We start from the raw sequence: 16924 nt of genomic DNA, 5'->3' as shown, positions 1-16924 counted from the left end.
AATAAATAAAATCTTTTAAAAAAGACTTATTGAAATAGTCTCCTCTGTTGGTTATCACATATTACCTTTCTTTATTGGTTTTTCTTCTTCCCCACTGGCCATTTTCCTCCTTATTTTCTTTCAAGGATACTCCATCTCTAAATGGAAATGTTTGGAGTTTCTCAAGTTTTGGTTCTAGACCTTCCTTTCTTCTCTACACCCTGTTCCTAGGTACGCTCATCTAGATCCATATATTTACATGCAATGGTTATGGTGATGATCCTGAATTAATATCTCTATCCTTTGCTCTGAAGTTAAAACTCATTTTCCTCAACTACCTAACTTGTTTCCATTTGGAGAGTCCATAAATGTCACAAGCTTAACTTGTCTGTTATAGAACACTTTTCTCTCCTAAACCTGTTCCCATAGTATTCCCTATGTCAATAAATGGGATCAAATTGATCAAACTCTCAAGCTAGAAACTAAGTCATCTTTGAATCCTCCTTTATCTTCTCCCTTTCTTCCCTATCACTTCCTACTCCATATCCAAACAATAAATAAGAACACTTGCTTCAACCTCTAAAATGTATCTCAAATCTTCTCCATCATCATCACCTTGTTCCAAGTTCAACACCTATTGACTGTATTACTGTAGCAATCTCCTAACAAAAACTTCTATCATCCCCCACTAAACATTTTCTTCACTATAACTGGATCACATCAGCCCCCTTGCATAAAGCTCACAGTGGCTTCTAATTATAATTAGAATAAATACCAATTCCTTTCCATGTCCAATGGAAGCTCTTGATAGGCTGTCCTCAGTCTACTTCTTCAATCTCATTTGGTCTCACTCTCCCCTATGTTTCCTAAATTCCAGCCAGGCTAATTGTCCTTTCAGTTTCTTTGCAAAGCACAATAAGTACATTCCCTTGTTAGAATCTTTGCAAACTTTCCCCCTTTTCCCTGGGATTCTTTTCTCCAAACTTGTATGGTTTTATTTCTTTTAAAAATTTTTTAAATTTAAATTCAATTTGCCAATATACAGTCTAACACCCAGTGCTCATCCCATCAAGTGCCCTCCTCAGTACTCATCACCCAATCACCCCATCCCCCCATCCACCTCCCCTTTGGCAACCCGTTGTTTCCCAGAGTTGGGAGTCTCTCATGGTTTGTCTTCCTCTCTAATTTTTCCCCATTCAGTTTCTCTTTCCCTTATGGTCCCTTTTACTATTTCTTATATTGTCCTTCTCCAATTGGCTTATTTCACTCAGCATAATACCCTCTAGTTCCATCCATGTGGAGGCAAATGGTATGTATTCATCCTTTCTAATGGCTGAGTAATATTCCATTGTATATATAGACCACAGCTTCTTTATTCCAAACTTGTATGGTTTTATTTCAAATATTCTCTATTCAGAAAGGCCTTTCTTGACTATTCTGACTAAAGGAAGATCACCTGTTACTCATCATATCAAGTCCATTGTTATTGCCCTCAGAGCACAATATATAACCCCTGTATGTTTCTATCTACTTGGTTACTGTCCATTTCTCTTCTAGAATGTCTACGAGGAAGAGACCTTGTCTATTTCATCCCTTACCATATTTCTAGAATCTAGTTCAGTGCCTGGAAATTAGTAGGCATTCAACAGTTATTTTATTGACTTTATAAATAATCTTTAAGTAAGTAATTAAACACTTATAAATGTATATATATTATAAAATTACAATTTTATGTGGCCATCCCAATGTGTGCTTATTTGTAAATTAATAAACATGGTTTTCCCATGATCGCTGGAGAAGTCCTCAGTATTCATTGTTAAGAGAAGTGAAATCTTCTCCAAGATGATGAAATTTTAGGAGTTCATACCTGAAACACACACACACTACACATACACACACAGGCATATACACAGAAGTTGGCCTTGCATATTGAGAGTAGAGAGTATAGGTGATCTTTCCCAATAATTTCTATATGCTCTAAATATTCATATACAATAATAGCTTACAAAAAAAAAACAATAATAGCTTACATGTTTCTATGTATCAGGTATTTTGCAGAGTGTTTCACGTGTATTATCTTATTTAACCATCCCCTAAACTCATGATGTTGGTAACATTTTTGTTATTTTAAAGATTAATTTACTTATTTGAGATAGAGAAAGAAAGAGAATGAGCCAGAGGGGCAGAGGGAGAGAGGGACTCTGCACTGAGAAAGAGCCCAACATGGGCTGGATCTCATGGCCCTGAGATCATGACCTGAGCTTCATGAAACCAAGAGTCTGACAATCAACTACACCACCCGGGAGCCCCATTTTCTTTATTTTATACATCAATGAAACTGAAGCACAGAGAGGTAATGACTATTCCAAAGGTCATACAACCATCACATGCCAGAGATGAGGCTAATCTGACTTCAAAATCTATCCTCCCAAATTCCACAGTATACTTTCTTCTAAAGAACATATATTAAAAAAAAAAAACTACTACAACAACTAATAAACCTATTACAATGGTTACATTTCATACATTGCTCGAATCTCATTTACATTTCTGGGTATTTATCAGAGAATGTAGCTTTGCCTGGACCTCTCTACAGAGATGAAATCATTTCAATTTTATAAACCATGTAAAAAAAGGGCTGTTTATTTGTGTCTAATGAATGTCTCTGTGACAAACAAAGGAAGACTTGAAGCACAGATTGGGTTTGGGAGAAATAGTCTAAAGTAGCATACAAAAAAGTTAGAAGTTTCTCTTATGTCTTCTTTTTTAACATTCGTGTGCACTCTTTTATTGTTTTAAGTTTTTATTTTAATCCCAGTGAACTAACATACAGTGTTAGTTTCAGGTACACATTATAGTAATTCAACAATTCCACATATCACCTGGTGCTCATCACAATCATGTGCATTTTTTATTCCACAAAAAGCTTTACACCTTTTGAAGTCTAAATATATTTCAAATTACCCATGAAATTGCTTTAAAACGCTTACCTCCCCCCCCGAAATGTTCAAGTAAACTGATTCAAAGAATGACATCATGTATATCCTGTTGCTTTGCAATCTATCTAGTACACAGCACAAATTTGAAAAAAGAAAAGTGGCTGAAAAGATTCCTAAACTTTCCATTCTTTTATGCTAAGTAAAATGATTATCTGCTTTCAGGGTAACCTGCTCAGAGAAGGTGCAGAGGTGATGATAGCAAACCCTCAGGCTCCATAAGAAGTCATTTGTAGGAGCAACAGAGGAGAATGATGCCCCTGCCCCGGCCAGGCTGAGTCTAAAGTACCTGGAGTACACCCCTGGCCTACTCCTGCTCCCTGAACAGCCTCAACTCTTCTACAGCCTGTGCTTTTATGATGAGCAAATAAAAGCAATGATTTTTAAAATATTGCATCTGCATATCCCAAGGTAAGATAATTATCCACAGTGTCACACTTTATATACTTAAAAAAAAATAATGAGCAACCCTATAAAACTTTTCTTGATTTTAGAATCAGGAAAATGCTTGCCTTGTGGAAAACTCTATGGTACACTCTGATGTGGTCTTTTTTTTCTGTTTTTAACCTTTGCTGTTGAAGTTGTCACTTTTCCTGTTGGGAAGTAAGATTAAATTTTCACTTTGGTAATAATAACATCTCTAGATCATTTGTTCCTTTATCCTAGACAACTGTCTTTCCCTTTTCTCTCTATAATCTTTAAGCTTACATCTGATGTTTATCCTAAGTTATCTGTTGTCTATGTATATTTTTTTAAATTTAATATCTCCCCTCTGATACTCCTCGGAAGTGCCTAGATTACAATAATGAGACAAAACAAACACTTTAGAGCTATTTTAAAAACATGAATTCAAACCATTTAGCTCTATAAATCACTGGTGAATGCTGGGACCACAGAGGGGTTAAATTTAACTAGTGCATGGATCATTTTCATCTGGGAAATCCTCACTTCAATTTCAAGCTAATTTTGCTTCTAATTTTTTCTATATGAATAGAAAGTGTTTCTACTCTAAGAAGTTCACTACATTTGGAATCATTACATACTGCAAGCTTCAGAATTGAGAAGGATTTTTTTATTCTGACCTTTTTGGGCATGTGTATGGATTGGTTTTATGAGTTGTTCTTGAAGAGCTCACAATCTGGAACCTATTTGCCTATGTGCCTAATTTTAAAACTTAGACTCATATAAAAACAAGAATTCCCATTAATTTTGAAGACTTCCAAGTTATACTGCATTGTTTTTCCAGGTTTACTGTTCCTGAAAGGGTGACCATGGAGGATGATTTGAGAGTGGATGAAAGTTTATTGATGCAGTTCTGTTTTTTTTCTCCCTGCGTGGTATAGAAAAGAGCAAAGATACTGAAACTTGACAAATTTCTTGGCATCTGACAATAAAAACTCTATATCACCATATCATATCAACAGACAGAATAAACTTTTCCACCATATTAAACCCCTACCATTAAGAGACTAGTTTGATTCTGACAATATCAGATAGTCCCTCTTGTTTGTAGAGAAAGTTCATTTTACTATTAACAATGATATTCAGTGGGGTCATTCTTTTATGTTGCTAATGCATTTATTTATTTTAAAAAATATTTTATTTATTTGAGAGAGTACAGAGGGAGAGGGCGAGGGTGAAGCAGACTTCTCGCTGAGCAAAGAGCCCAACACAGGGCTCGCTCCCAGGACCCTGAGATCATGACCTGAGCTGAAGGCAGACATTTAACTAACTCAGTGACTGAGCCACCCAGATACCCCTTGCTAATGCATTTTTTTAAAAGATTTTATTTATTTATTCACAAGAGACACAGAGAGAGAGAGAGGCAGAGACACAGGCAGAGGAAGAAGCAGGCTCCGTGCAGGGAACCCAACGTGGGACTCAATCCCGGGACTCCAGGACCACGCCCTGGGCCGAAGGCAGGCACTAAACCACTGAGCCACCCAGGGATCCCCCTTGCTAATGCATTTAATACAGAACTCTGCATTTTAACAACTTCTACCTTAGGAGGATCAATTGAATGGTATAGATAATAGTCTACAGTAAGACAACAAATGAACAAATATGTGAATTCTATTCCATAGCTTCTCTATTAAGTAATTTGATTTCTCTAAAATTATGTAGTTATTAAGTTTGTTTTTATAATAAGAATCTAAGTTTTTTTTAAAGATTTTATTTATTTATTCATGAGCAACAGAAAGAGAGAGAGAGAAGGGCAGAGACACAGGCCAAGGGAGAAGCAGGCTCCACGCAGGGAGCCCAATGTGGGACTTGATCCCCGTTCTCCAGGATCAGGCCCTGGGCTGAAGGCAGTACTAAACCGCTGAGCCACCTGGACTGCCCACGAATCTAAGTTTTTCTGATCACCATTTCCCTTTGCTAAAGCACAATAAGGCATTGAATTAAAGCACTGATTCTCCATGGGTTTCCATTTACCATAGTTTGGTCAGTAAGTATAGCCCAAGTGAAGGTCTTTCTTGGCTTCCACTGTACCTCCATTTTTTTACTCACCTCCATCCTCATCCCCAGCCTTGTTTACATGTGAGTGAGAGGAAAAAGAATAGGAGATGCAATCAAAGATGTAATAAGAAGTCTTTCCAAGAAAATACAAGTTTCAAGTTGGCTGGCATAGCTGCAGTATAAGAAAGATATAGGGAAGGGTATGGTGATATTCAGAAGTCTATACATGACTAATAGCTACCAGAAATCTTCAGAGGGACCACAAAATCAAGTTTGCTGTTTTAGGATGATCATTCTGACATCACTGGAAAGGATAAGATAGGGATGAGCATAAATTCCAAGTGTTCATACTTAGATTCGACAGGTATTTATATACGAGACAGTATTTTCCCTGTATTCATTTAATCCTTATCCTGCCTGCCACAATTCCGGATTCCAGCCATTCAATGAACAAACCCATGCAATGTTATGTCTCTTTCCTTTTGCTTATATTATTGCTATTTAAAAATGTACCTGAGGGATGTCTGGGTGGCTCAGTCAGTTAACTATCAGCCTCCAGCTCAGGTCATGATCCTAGGGTTCTGGGATCAAGCCCTGCATTGGGGTTCTTGCTCAGCAAGGCATCTGTTTCTCCTTCTCCCTCTGTCCCTCTGCCAGCTTGTGTGTATTCTCTCTCAAATACATTTTAAAAATGTACCGGAGATTTGTTTTAATCAGGTATAATAAGACACACAGACATGGAAATGACTGTCATGGTGGAAAAATTCATTCATAGTTCCCTAAAAACAGAAAGTATGGTATACCACATAGTGCCATATGGGGAAGCATCAGGGCCAATCAGGAAGTAGAGAGAGTGGGGAAGACATAGACAAGAACCTTTTTTGTTGTTTCTATGGGAAAGGCAAAACAAAGCAGGGTAAGAAAGCTTGGAATTGGCTAGTTTGAATAATTTTAGTGAGCTCTGGGATATGGGGGTCACCCCTATTTGTCTGGTACCTGGCCCTGGAGTGAGTAGGGCAAATGGACAATGACCTAGAATATAGGAACTAGAAAAAGAAGGTAGCTGGGGAGTCGAGGCTTGGGACTGGTTGGCTTGCATATAAAGGGTGAGCTGTTTGCTAACTGTAGGAATTAGCTAACACTAGAAGGGGCAGTCCCTTCCCAATGGTCAGCAAGGCCCCAGAGACCACGGTGTCCAGAATACAGAAAAGAAGGAAATACAGTTAATACAATTTCCTCAGCCACTCTTTCTTTACTATGAATGAAACAACTCATGATTCAAAGTTTGATTCAAATGTGTCTGCTTCTATCAAGTCCTTCCCAATCCCTGCAGTCAAAATTAATTGTTCTCCCCTTTTCGCTGCCAAAGTCTTTTGTTTAGAGTTCTTTTTAAGTACATACAACAGCTATGATCTAATAATACAGGTGTGTATGGGTTACTATCCCCCACTTCAAAAAATAGAAAATATATTTTGGGTAACAAATATTTATAGTAAGGACCTAAACAACATAATGTGACATGAAATCCACAAAAAGTGTTATTAAAGTTGCCCCAGAAAAAAATAATAAAGTAGCCCCAGAACAAGGAAGAATTACTGGGAGTTTCTTATCAACAAAACAAGATACTGAGTTTATACTTAGAGAAAGAATCAAGTTTATACCTGTAAGTCATAAATGGGAAAATGTAAGCAAATAATGACAGAGTCAGCAAAATGTCTAATTGAAAGTACAATGCCTATTTAGAAGTAAAAAACTTAATGAAAAAAAAACTTAACTGAGTGAATTTTTCCAGTACTTAGACATCCAACTGTTGGCTTGACTGTTCTGTTTGCTTGTTAATTATTGAATTGGGAGATTTGGCATTATATAGGCACAATCTCACCTGCGGACCACACTACGCTTGAGATGTGATCAACTCTTAAAGCACTGAATTGAACATACTTAGTAAATTTGATTTAAAGAACTCTAAAAGAAGTTGTCTGGGTGCTCAGTCGGTTAAGTGTCTGACTCTTGGTTTTGGCTCAGGTCATGATCTCAGGGCCCTGGGATCAGGCCTGGTGTTAGGCTCCATGCTCAGCGGGGAGTCTGCTTGAGGATTCTCTCTTTCTTTCTCCCTCTCCTCCTCTCAACCCCTTCTCAAAATAAATAATCTTTTTTTTTAATAATCTTTTTTTAAAAAGAACTCTAATAGTATTTACTAGCTGTGATTCTGGTCAAGGATTATAGCTATTTGTATACTACTGAATAAAGAACATTCCTTCATGTGGGAAACCTGTCCTCTTTGTTTTTTTTTTTTTAAACTTGTCCTCTTTGATAACAAGGATTCAGAAGGCATGTACATAGAATATAGCCAACAAATGTGACACATGAGGAAGACATCTCCCTACCCAGAATTTGACCAGTGCTTTCTAATGAACCAATATATGACACTAAAATAAAATAGTAATAATAAGTCCCATTATACATCAATCTAGTCAGTTGTAAGGATAGAAACTTTCTGTAAATAAATATTTATTGGATGTTAAGTCAAACCCTATGTCTTACACATAGTTCTATATGAACTAAAAATTAATACCAGCAGTTTCTATTTATACTGCAGTTTTTAAATTTTACAATCATTTTCACAACCTATTATTTTCCTTTTCAGTTGGCTACACATAACGGTTTAGGATTTATGCCAATTAGCCATGGTCCATATGGATGTCTTGATGCGCTGTGTTTGTAAGTAGGTAGGAATCATGCATGATACACTGCAAGACATTTAATGCTAAATATGATCTGCCATTATAGCAATGGTTTCTTCTTGGGCAGAAGATAGGTAGGTGGATTCTTTATTCTTTCCTAATTCAAGGTGGTACAAAGGAGGCTATTGCCAGGGGACAGACTTAGCATGAGAACATGTGATAGAGAAACAAGAATCTATATGATGATTGGGTTTTTTTTCATGGATTAAAAACACAAGTGATTCTTGGCCTGAAGGTGAGTCACAGATGGACAGGGCTCAGATGGCACATGAGGATACAGAAGTGAGTAAGATTCCCTAGTGAGAATTGAAAGTGCATCTTGGCAAAAGATGAATTTGTCCCCTATATAGTGGGGTCATTACACACAACCCTTGCCCATCCTTCCATCTGGTTTCTATGTCAAATAGCATTAATCCAGTTTTTAGTGGTCTGATTCTCAATCAGTCCAAACATAGCAAATATCCCAGACCTATACTGAAATATACACATATATGGTTCCATTTGTATGTAACTGGTTGAGAGTATATGAGAGGTAATGCTCACATCACTGAAATGAATAAGTGTGTGTAAAAAGAAATCTCATTCTTATAACTTTTCCCAATACCCTTATCATTTTATCTTGAACACTGAACTCTTATCGTTGAAAGAATTATGCACGTTAGTGAAATAATTACTGCATAAAATGGAGAAATTAAGAAGTGATTCAGTATTTAAAAAAATATGACTGTTGAATCACTGCTTAAAGGAACAATAGTTTACTTCCTTCAAAGGGAAAAACAACCCAGAATTTAATAGTGACCAGACTTTCTGTCCTATAGATTGAGAGTTGCTGTACAGCCATACTTAGCCAAGTAATAATATCAAGGTCATGTTACCATTATTACTCCTAGATCATTAAAAAAATGGAAGGTGATTAACCCAAAGTGATGTACCTTACTGAATTGTTTTCAGTCTCTGCTTATCTTTATGCTTCACTGTTGGATCAACTTAAAACGAGGCACAAATCCACTGAAAGTCTCCTTAGATATAGGCTTGTCCCAAAGAAATGAGAAGCTACTATAAAGTTAGCTTTATATGCGGATCAACCTGAAGGAGAAAATCAGCCCAAGATTTTGGATGTTTTATAAGTCATTTTGAAATTTTGGAGACAACCTAATAATTGCAAACTATTATTGAAGTATCACTTAATTGACTATAGGAAGTTGTTCTTTGGGGACACCTGTGTGGCTCAGTCAGTTAAGTGTCTGCCTTCGGCTCAGAGTCCTGGGATCCAGCAGTGTTGGGCTCCCTGTTCTTCCTCTGCTCCTCCCCCTCCACTCGTGCTCTGTCTCTCATGCTCTCTCTCTCAAATAAATAAAATCTTTTTTAAAAAAGAAAGTTGTTCTTTGATAGCATCCCAGTGACCTAAGCAAATTAACCTCCTCTCCTCACAAATTGTATCAGTTGCACTCAGAGACTAATATACTGGGGAAAATTGGCTAATAGAATGCATTATTTCACAATATGTGAACATACACAGGCTGCCAGACATGAGCATTTGTGGAGTTCTTTTTGTATGTAAAGCCTTGAGCTAGTTGCCATGGGGTGACACATGAAGTAGAAAGCATACTTCCTCTTCTTGACATGTTCAGTCTCATTGAGTCAGAAGAATTCATATTCATGGGAAAAAGTGACTTTGGAATTAATATCTAACAAAATATTAATAAGCAGGAAAGAAATGGTCCACAATGAGAAGGAAAATAGCAAGACATAAAGTAAGGAATGCTCAAGAGTGACTCAGCTTTTATTGAGTCTTTGGTACCTGTACAGGAACTAAACCCTGAGTGGTGTTATACTAGAGTTCCATCAATACTTTTGAGCAAATGGAAAGAAACAGCAGAAAGCTATGCTGGCAGTCCTTCAAATGAAAATATGCTCACTGATGACATGGTCCACCTCATATCTAATGTGAACAGATTGTGGAAGGTCAGAGGAAAATAAAAAGGATGCACAGAGATAGAACCAGCTAGAGACCTTAATTAAAGCAATCCCACTTGGCTGTTAAAAAGAAAAGAAAGAAGCTGCCTCAAATAAAAAAAAAATATTTCTATAATAAGGATTCCTTTAAAAAATAACTTTACCAAGAATGTAATATAACATTAGCCTAATCGCATAGAACTTTGACATACAACAGTATATCCTTAACAGCAGTTTTACTGAGAAACATGCTGATTTTTTTTTTGCTCACCAAATACAAATAATCACAAGCATAATGTTTTTCTAGAGTTAGTACTGTGTTAAATAAATGCACTTGGTCAGTCATTTTCCCTTGTTAGCGTCATACTTCTGAACAGAGACAATTGAGAATGGATGTAATTACAAACTATTCACATAGTTTGTACAGAACTATTTTTAAGCATTCATATTTCAATCAATAGTGCAGAAGGGAACTATGGTAGAAATATTTTCTATTCTGACTATATTTGCATATTTGTGTCAGTTGCTTGATTCAAACCAATTAGACTACAGTTATCTATGAAAGCCATATGGTGCACAAATAAAGCACACAAGACCAGTTAAACATCAAAAGTGTATCATTTGCATAGTTAGAAAGGAACACTGACAAGGAATATATTTATTATTCAAGGACTATACTACCTAATAGAAAGTACAATCTTTATATTTTAAATCTATATGTACTGAAGCAAATGATTACTCTTCAAATATTTGTCAGTGTTGTACTAACTTGGGGCAAAGAGCATAGAAAATGAGTGATGCGAGGAACACGATTCAAACAACTGTTTAAATAAGCTTGTGTAAATTGTGTTTTTCATAAGTAAATCAATGACAGAATGACCTTCTAACATTCTACTGGAATTTCTGATTTAAACTTTTCTAGTAGGACTATTCTTATCAACACTTAAGGATATAATTGTCACTAATTTATTTAATTATTCTTAGGACATTTTTCTTCTTAAAAAAGTCTGATCTAAAATAAACATATAAAATATAACTTTATTTTAGTGGACTGTTTTTTTAAAAAAGCAAAACAAAAACACACAATTATGTTTAGGTCATCTGAGGCCAATGGAGACTGTGGCAGAATGATAGCCACCGAAGATGTCTATGTCTCAATCCTCAAAACTTGTGACTATAGGGATCCCTGGGTGGCGCAGCGTTTTGGCTCCCGCCTTTGGCCCAGGGCGCGATCCTGAAGACTCGGGATCGAATCCCACGTCGGGCTCCCGGTGCATGGAGCCTGCTTCTCCCTCTGCCTATGTCTCTGCCTCTCTCTCTCTCTCTCTCTCTCTCTCTCTCTCTCTCTGTGACTATCATAAATAAATTAAAAAATTAAAAAAAAACTTGTGACTATATTAATTTACATGGTAAAAGAGACTGCAGATGTGATTAAGGTTGAGGGTCTCAAAATGGGGAAATTAACCTGGATTATGTGGGTGGGCCCAACATAATCACTAGGCTCCTTTTAAGAGAGAGACTGTAGTCCCTAGAGTACAGAGTAGGAGATGGGGTGATAGAAGCAGAGAACTGTGTGTGTATGCGGTGAAGGGAGAGATGGAGGAAGAGAAGGAGAGGGAAGGAGAGAGAAAGAGGAAGCGGGAGGAGTTGAGAGAGGGAGAGGGAAAGAGAGAGATTTAAAGATGTTCTCCTGCTGTCTTTGAATATAGAGGAAAGGGCCACGAGTCAAGGAATGGGCAGCCTCTAGTAGCTAGAAAAGGCAAGGAAATTAATTCTCCCCTTAAACCCCCAGAAGGAACACAGCCCTGTAGATTCATTTTAAAATTATGAGCTCCTTAACTGTAAGATAATAAATTTGTGTTATTTTAAGCCAGTAAGTTTGCATCAATGGGAACTAATATAGAATCTCTTCCCATGAAAGTTTTAAACTACCACTTAAAACTTTTCTTGCCTCTTCAAATTGTGCCCTTTTCAACAGACACATCATCAGGGGAGTGACTTGGTCACTTACACAACACTTTCACCTTGGGATATCCAATACATCTATATGTCTTCTGGTCCTACTGAGATAGTCACTCATATTTTTTCAAATAACTCTCCTTAATTTTTAATGTGTGTCATGATATACTGGACACAAAAAATATCAAGACATTATTATTTTCCAATATTTCAGAATTTCATTTTGCTTATGCCATAGTATGAGACCGATCACCTTACATGCATGTGCCTCGTTCAAGTTTGCTCGTTACAATATGCATGTATAATCAGACTTGTAAATTTGAATGTGAGCTAGCTTTGAGTGGACTTATATTTGGAGTTAAATTAGTCCTTTAAAATATGGTTCTTCAATAACTGATGATAAATGTTCAAACAGTATTCTCCATCTCCCACAGTGTGGAGCACATAGCAGAACTCATTAAATATTGGTTATAAATAATCAATGAAGTAATCTTGGAAACACAAATGGAAGAATTTGAAAAATCAAGGCATAGCCTCTTCGGAACCATTTGGTGATCAAACTGCTCGTAAAATGCAAATAATACTTTAAAAAAAGCCAACAGACATAATTTTTATCTTCAGTTATACCATATTAATTTATAGAAAAGCTCTTCTATTATTCCCAAATTCATATAAACTTTAATCTTTCCATGTACTATTTGTATAAATGATGCTCACTAGCATTCTTGATGGATTTGGTTTTGGGGATTGAGCTCTGTCTTTATAAGATTGATTAGTGTCAACGTTCTTCCAATATTATTATGGGATGTCAAAGAATTAAGTCAGTCATCTGTCTTATCACCAAAAGGGGTGACACAAAGGCTGGATGCCACCGTGTCAACCATTTTGAAAAGGGATTTCTGAATTAGAAAGGAGGACAAATTAGAAATGGCCTTGTAGGTCCCTTCTAATCTTGGAGTCTATGATTCTACTCTCTAGCTTAAAGATGGCTATCCACATGTATTATAGCATAGTCAGCTTAGATTGCTTAGCTGTTGTCACTAATCACCATGGCTGAGCTATTTCTGTACCATCTTATCATCAGATTCATGTAGGCCTGGCCATGCAGGAGAAATATTCTCATCATGAGTATATTCAACTCAGAAGGGATTCCCTTCAATTTGCTCTTTAACTTTTGTAAGACAATTTCAAAATTATGAAATTACCTCAAGTGCTAGCAACAGGATATTTTCCTGGGCAGAATGAAGAAGATGCAAGAACACTGTCTTACAGTGGAAACTCAAATTCAGCATTACAAAACACTATGGAGGATGTAAATTGGGCTGTCATTCCCCTCTGGCCTCTATTCTTAGTCACAAGTACATTCCTTAAAGAACGTGTCATTTCATAGAAAATACATCATTCTATAATCACTGAATCAGAGAAAGTTAATGGACATTATTTTGGATCAAAACAATACAGCATTGCTCTCTCTTTTGTGCTGGAAGTTCTCAGTATAGTAATTATTTACAAAGAGGAGAGTAGTCCTTATTCAAGGAAAAGATACTATTGTACTATTGTACAAAGATACTATTGTACTATTGTCCTCATTTGTGGTCAAGTGTAGAGGGCAATGTAGGAAGAAGCCATAACCGAAGGCTGTCCTGTGTCTGAATCCAAAACAGTTTCATATGTCTTTGAGTTTTACAATCTTGATATAATTTATTTTTCTTCAGTATAGAACTGTCAAAAATATGTATTAGTGTAATTAATTGAGAAATACTTAGGTACCAAAGCCCTAAGTATTTCTCAATTAATTACACTAATACAGCAAAAACCTGGGTTTTGTTAATACCCTATAATTTCCCCCCTCAAGGTTGAGGGTTTTGCCTCAAAAAAGGTTCTATTTCTCACTGGAAAGCAAATAAAAACAAATTCAAAGCAAACATAACCGGGACCTCTTTAGGATTATTTAAACACTGAGACATTATTCACTAAAATCCCTTCTAACTCCAACCACCTGTGTGTATGGGGAAGTTATCAGTTAAATGTCTGGTTTGCTTTAATGCATTATTTATGTTATATCATATTAATTAGTAACATGATTATTAGGATGCCCAAGTGCCATGTTGTTTTACATTGTTCATGCAGCTTTATTTTATCTTTCATCACTGACCCAGACTTACATATATGTCACATATTAATATTAAATGTACTTATTAGCTTTGTAATGGGAACTTTTCCCATGCAAATTCAAATTGAAATAGCCACTCAGAGATAAAGAAGGAACAAGAGTCTAAGAGGTTCTTAATCCATTAGCCATTTCTCTCTAGGCTAAAGAAGGTCTGAGAACCCATATCCTGCCAGTATTGTATAATTGGCAGACATGGAAGCTAGCAGGTTTGGCCAGGTCTGATTGAGAAAGTCATGGTTAAAAAAAAGAAAAAAAAAAAAAAAAAGAGAAAGTCATGGTTGAGGAAAAAATTTGTGACTTCACATTCTTCTATTCAGTTCGAAAGAAGGAGCTGCCAGGATTGCTAACAACTATTTTACATATGAATATAGATTTTCAATTGACTTCCATTTCAATAATTTATTATACACATTCCCATGTAATCAGGTACACAAATTGGTAAGTAGCGGAATTAGTATTTGAACAGAAGACTTTCCAATTTAAAATCTCCTGGTATACACAAAACAGCACACGGCCCATCTAGGGCCAGTTCAAGTTTTTAGCTTTCTTCTAGTTTGCATAGAGCAAGATTCACCTTTTGGTGTGTGAGTTTTGACAAATGCGTAGAGCCATGTCAGCACCACCACAGACATAGGGGAAAGGCTCTACAGCTCCCCTCAAATCCCGTCAAGATGCCTCTTTGGAAAGAAACCTTTCTCTGAACCTAATCATGGCAAAAAGAAAGAGAGAAACAGAAAAAGGCAAGAAGAAGGGAGGGGAGGGTAAAGGGAGGGGGGAAGGAAGATCCTACTCCATTCCTCAGTTCACAGGTGAATCTTTCCCTTTGTCCTCTGGCCACCAAGAGACTTTTCTAGGAGTTTTCTCTCTGAGGATTTCTAGGACTTGGGACAAAGCCAGGAGATCAAAGAGGAAAACAGCAAACTATCAAAAAACAAAACAAATAAAAAGCCCACAAAAACAGGAAAAACCCCATGGAGCTTGTGCTCCACATTTTGAATTCCCTCTCCAGACAGCCCAGTTACCATACTTTTCAAAGTCCTCGGGTAGTTGCTTTTTATATTCAGCCCAGACTTTTTTTTTTTTTAGTGGTAATCAGTGGGAGAGGGGGGCTGTAATAGGCTTGAGAAGCATGAGAAGTTCAGTTTGAATTTAAGAAGGGAACACAGAATCTTTGGTGGAATAGTTCAACTGCAAAGGGCAAAATTAGCGCTACTACCGCTTTGCCTAGATTAGCACAAGGAGATGCTCCGTGAGCAATACTTAAGGTAACGTGGATATAAGCCTGAGCAGGTTAACCTTTATCCTGCAGCTGAATTTTAACAAGGATTATAAAGCTAAGATTAGTTTTGACACATCTTGCCAGTAATGAATGAAAGATATCTTGGATTTGTCACTTCTGAGGTAGGAAGTTCAATGAATTAAAAAACCAGGTTTCTAGCATATGCATGAGAGGTAGGATATCCTCAGGATGCCTAAGACTCCTGTTGTTCCATCCTGAACTAAAAGTTTTGGTCTACTCAATTATTTCCGCAGATTAATTTGTTATCTCTATAACCATACCTTTTTAATATCCTACCAAAAAGAAAACTGAACTTCAGGGGATATGATTGCCCTCTAGTGGGGGCCACCCAAACTGCAGCCCACAATTACCAGTGTCTCCAGGAAGCTCGGAGGAAGAGCCTGGCAACATCAACTACAGTGTTAACATCAAGAACTCTATTTGTGCTTATCCTAAAGACACAGAATTTTGCTGGATGTTTCATTTGCTATGGTCCATTCTTTGTGCTATAAATAGTGGCTTTCTTCAAAGTTCCTACTTTCAAATAGCAAGCACTGGTATATTTACAATAAGAAAATAGAGGTTAGAGAGGCAACTGGAGGCAGAGGGGTGGTAGGGCCGGACAGGGGGCTGGCCACCAGCTGTGCTCTGCTGGGGAGCAGGAGCCAAGAAGGAATTCCTAGCTAGTGTGGGGTCTTGGGCCTCTGGGGCCACTGACAACAAGTTCAAGCCATGGATCTGGTAAAAAGTCATCTGATGTATGCAGTCGGAGAGGAGGTGGAGATGCTGAAGGAGCAGATGGGAGAGCTGGTAGGAAACAGCCTCTTGAAGACCCTGGCGAGTCTGGAGCAGCTGGAGAAGTTCCAGGCCCACCTGAGCCTTGAAGAGTCAGTTCCTAAAAGCCCATGAGTGCCTGAGACCCCTGGTAGTTTTACAGTGTAAGTGGGGTGAGGGGAGCAGAGCCACTAAACTTGGTCTACCTAGTTCTTTCCAGGTTTTGGGTTCCCCAGGTATCATCTCACGTGGAGACCTTTACACGTAGCATAGCTGGTGCCAAGAGATGCCCCCAGGATGTGGCCACCTGGGCCCACATCCATGACAGACCCCTGACAAAGGGCAGGTCCCTGGAGGCTGTGCCCTGGTGGCTGCCAGGGCCTGGGCAACTTAGCTGCAACTGGCAAGGAGGAAAGGTAGTGTGAGATGTGATGCCAGTTTACTCCAGAAACTGTAAGGGGTCTGGTTTTCATTTCCATGGACACCTTCAGCAGCTTTGCCTGACAACCACTGTTCCTATGAGGAAGGTGCTTGTGGTTCAAGCGGAGGCAACCTCTCTCCCCTCCCCTGCATGGCCAAGGCAGGGCCATGGATAGAAAAGATG

At 37.7% G+C, this 16924-nt stretch overlaps 1 protein-coding gene and 1 long non-coding RNA gene across 3 annotated transcripts in view; both read left to right on the top strand.

The window, feature by feature from the left end:
* Positions 1 to 4637, top strand: part of LOC102151614 — an 81464-nt gene extending 76827 nt beyond the window's left edge. Inside the window, exons 3-4 of one of the 2 annotated variants that reach the window (XR_005386023.1) lie at positions 3141 to 3386; positions 4222 to 4637. This is a non-coding gene — a long non-coding RNA (uncharacterized LOC102151614). Of the gene's footprint in view, positions 1 to 3140; positions 3756 to 4221 lie in introns of those variants that run through there. The other variant, XR_005386022.1, reaches the window with a different exon arrangement.
* Positions 4638 to 16278: 11641 nt separating this feature from the next.
* On the top strand, positions 16279 to 16455 carry LOC100856426 (TSC22 domain family protein 3-like). The gene has a single exon (XM_038586626.1). It carries the CDS (start codon positions 16279 to 16281, stop codon positions 16453 to 16455), a length of 177 nt encoding a protein of 58 aa, XP_038442554.1.
* Positions 16456 to 16924: the final 469 nt, after the last annotated feature.

This window comes from Canis lupus, chromosome X (assembly GCF_011100685.1).
Source record: "Canis lupus familiaris isolate Mischka breed German Shepherd chromosome X, alternate assembly UU_Cfam_GSD_1.0, whole genome shotgun sequence".
Taxonomy (NCBI): Eukaryota; Metazoa; Chordata; class Mammalia; order Carnivora; family Canidae; genus Canis; species Canis lupus.
Note: the sequence above shows the minus strand (reverse complement) of the source record. Positions and strands in the feature narration are given on the sequence as shown.

What these genes read in the sequence shown, in the direction of transcription:
- LOC100856426 (XM_038586626.1), top strand. Translation starts at nt 16,279, where the DNA reads ATGGATCTGGTAAAAAGTCATCTGATGTATGCAGTCGGAGAGGAGGTG.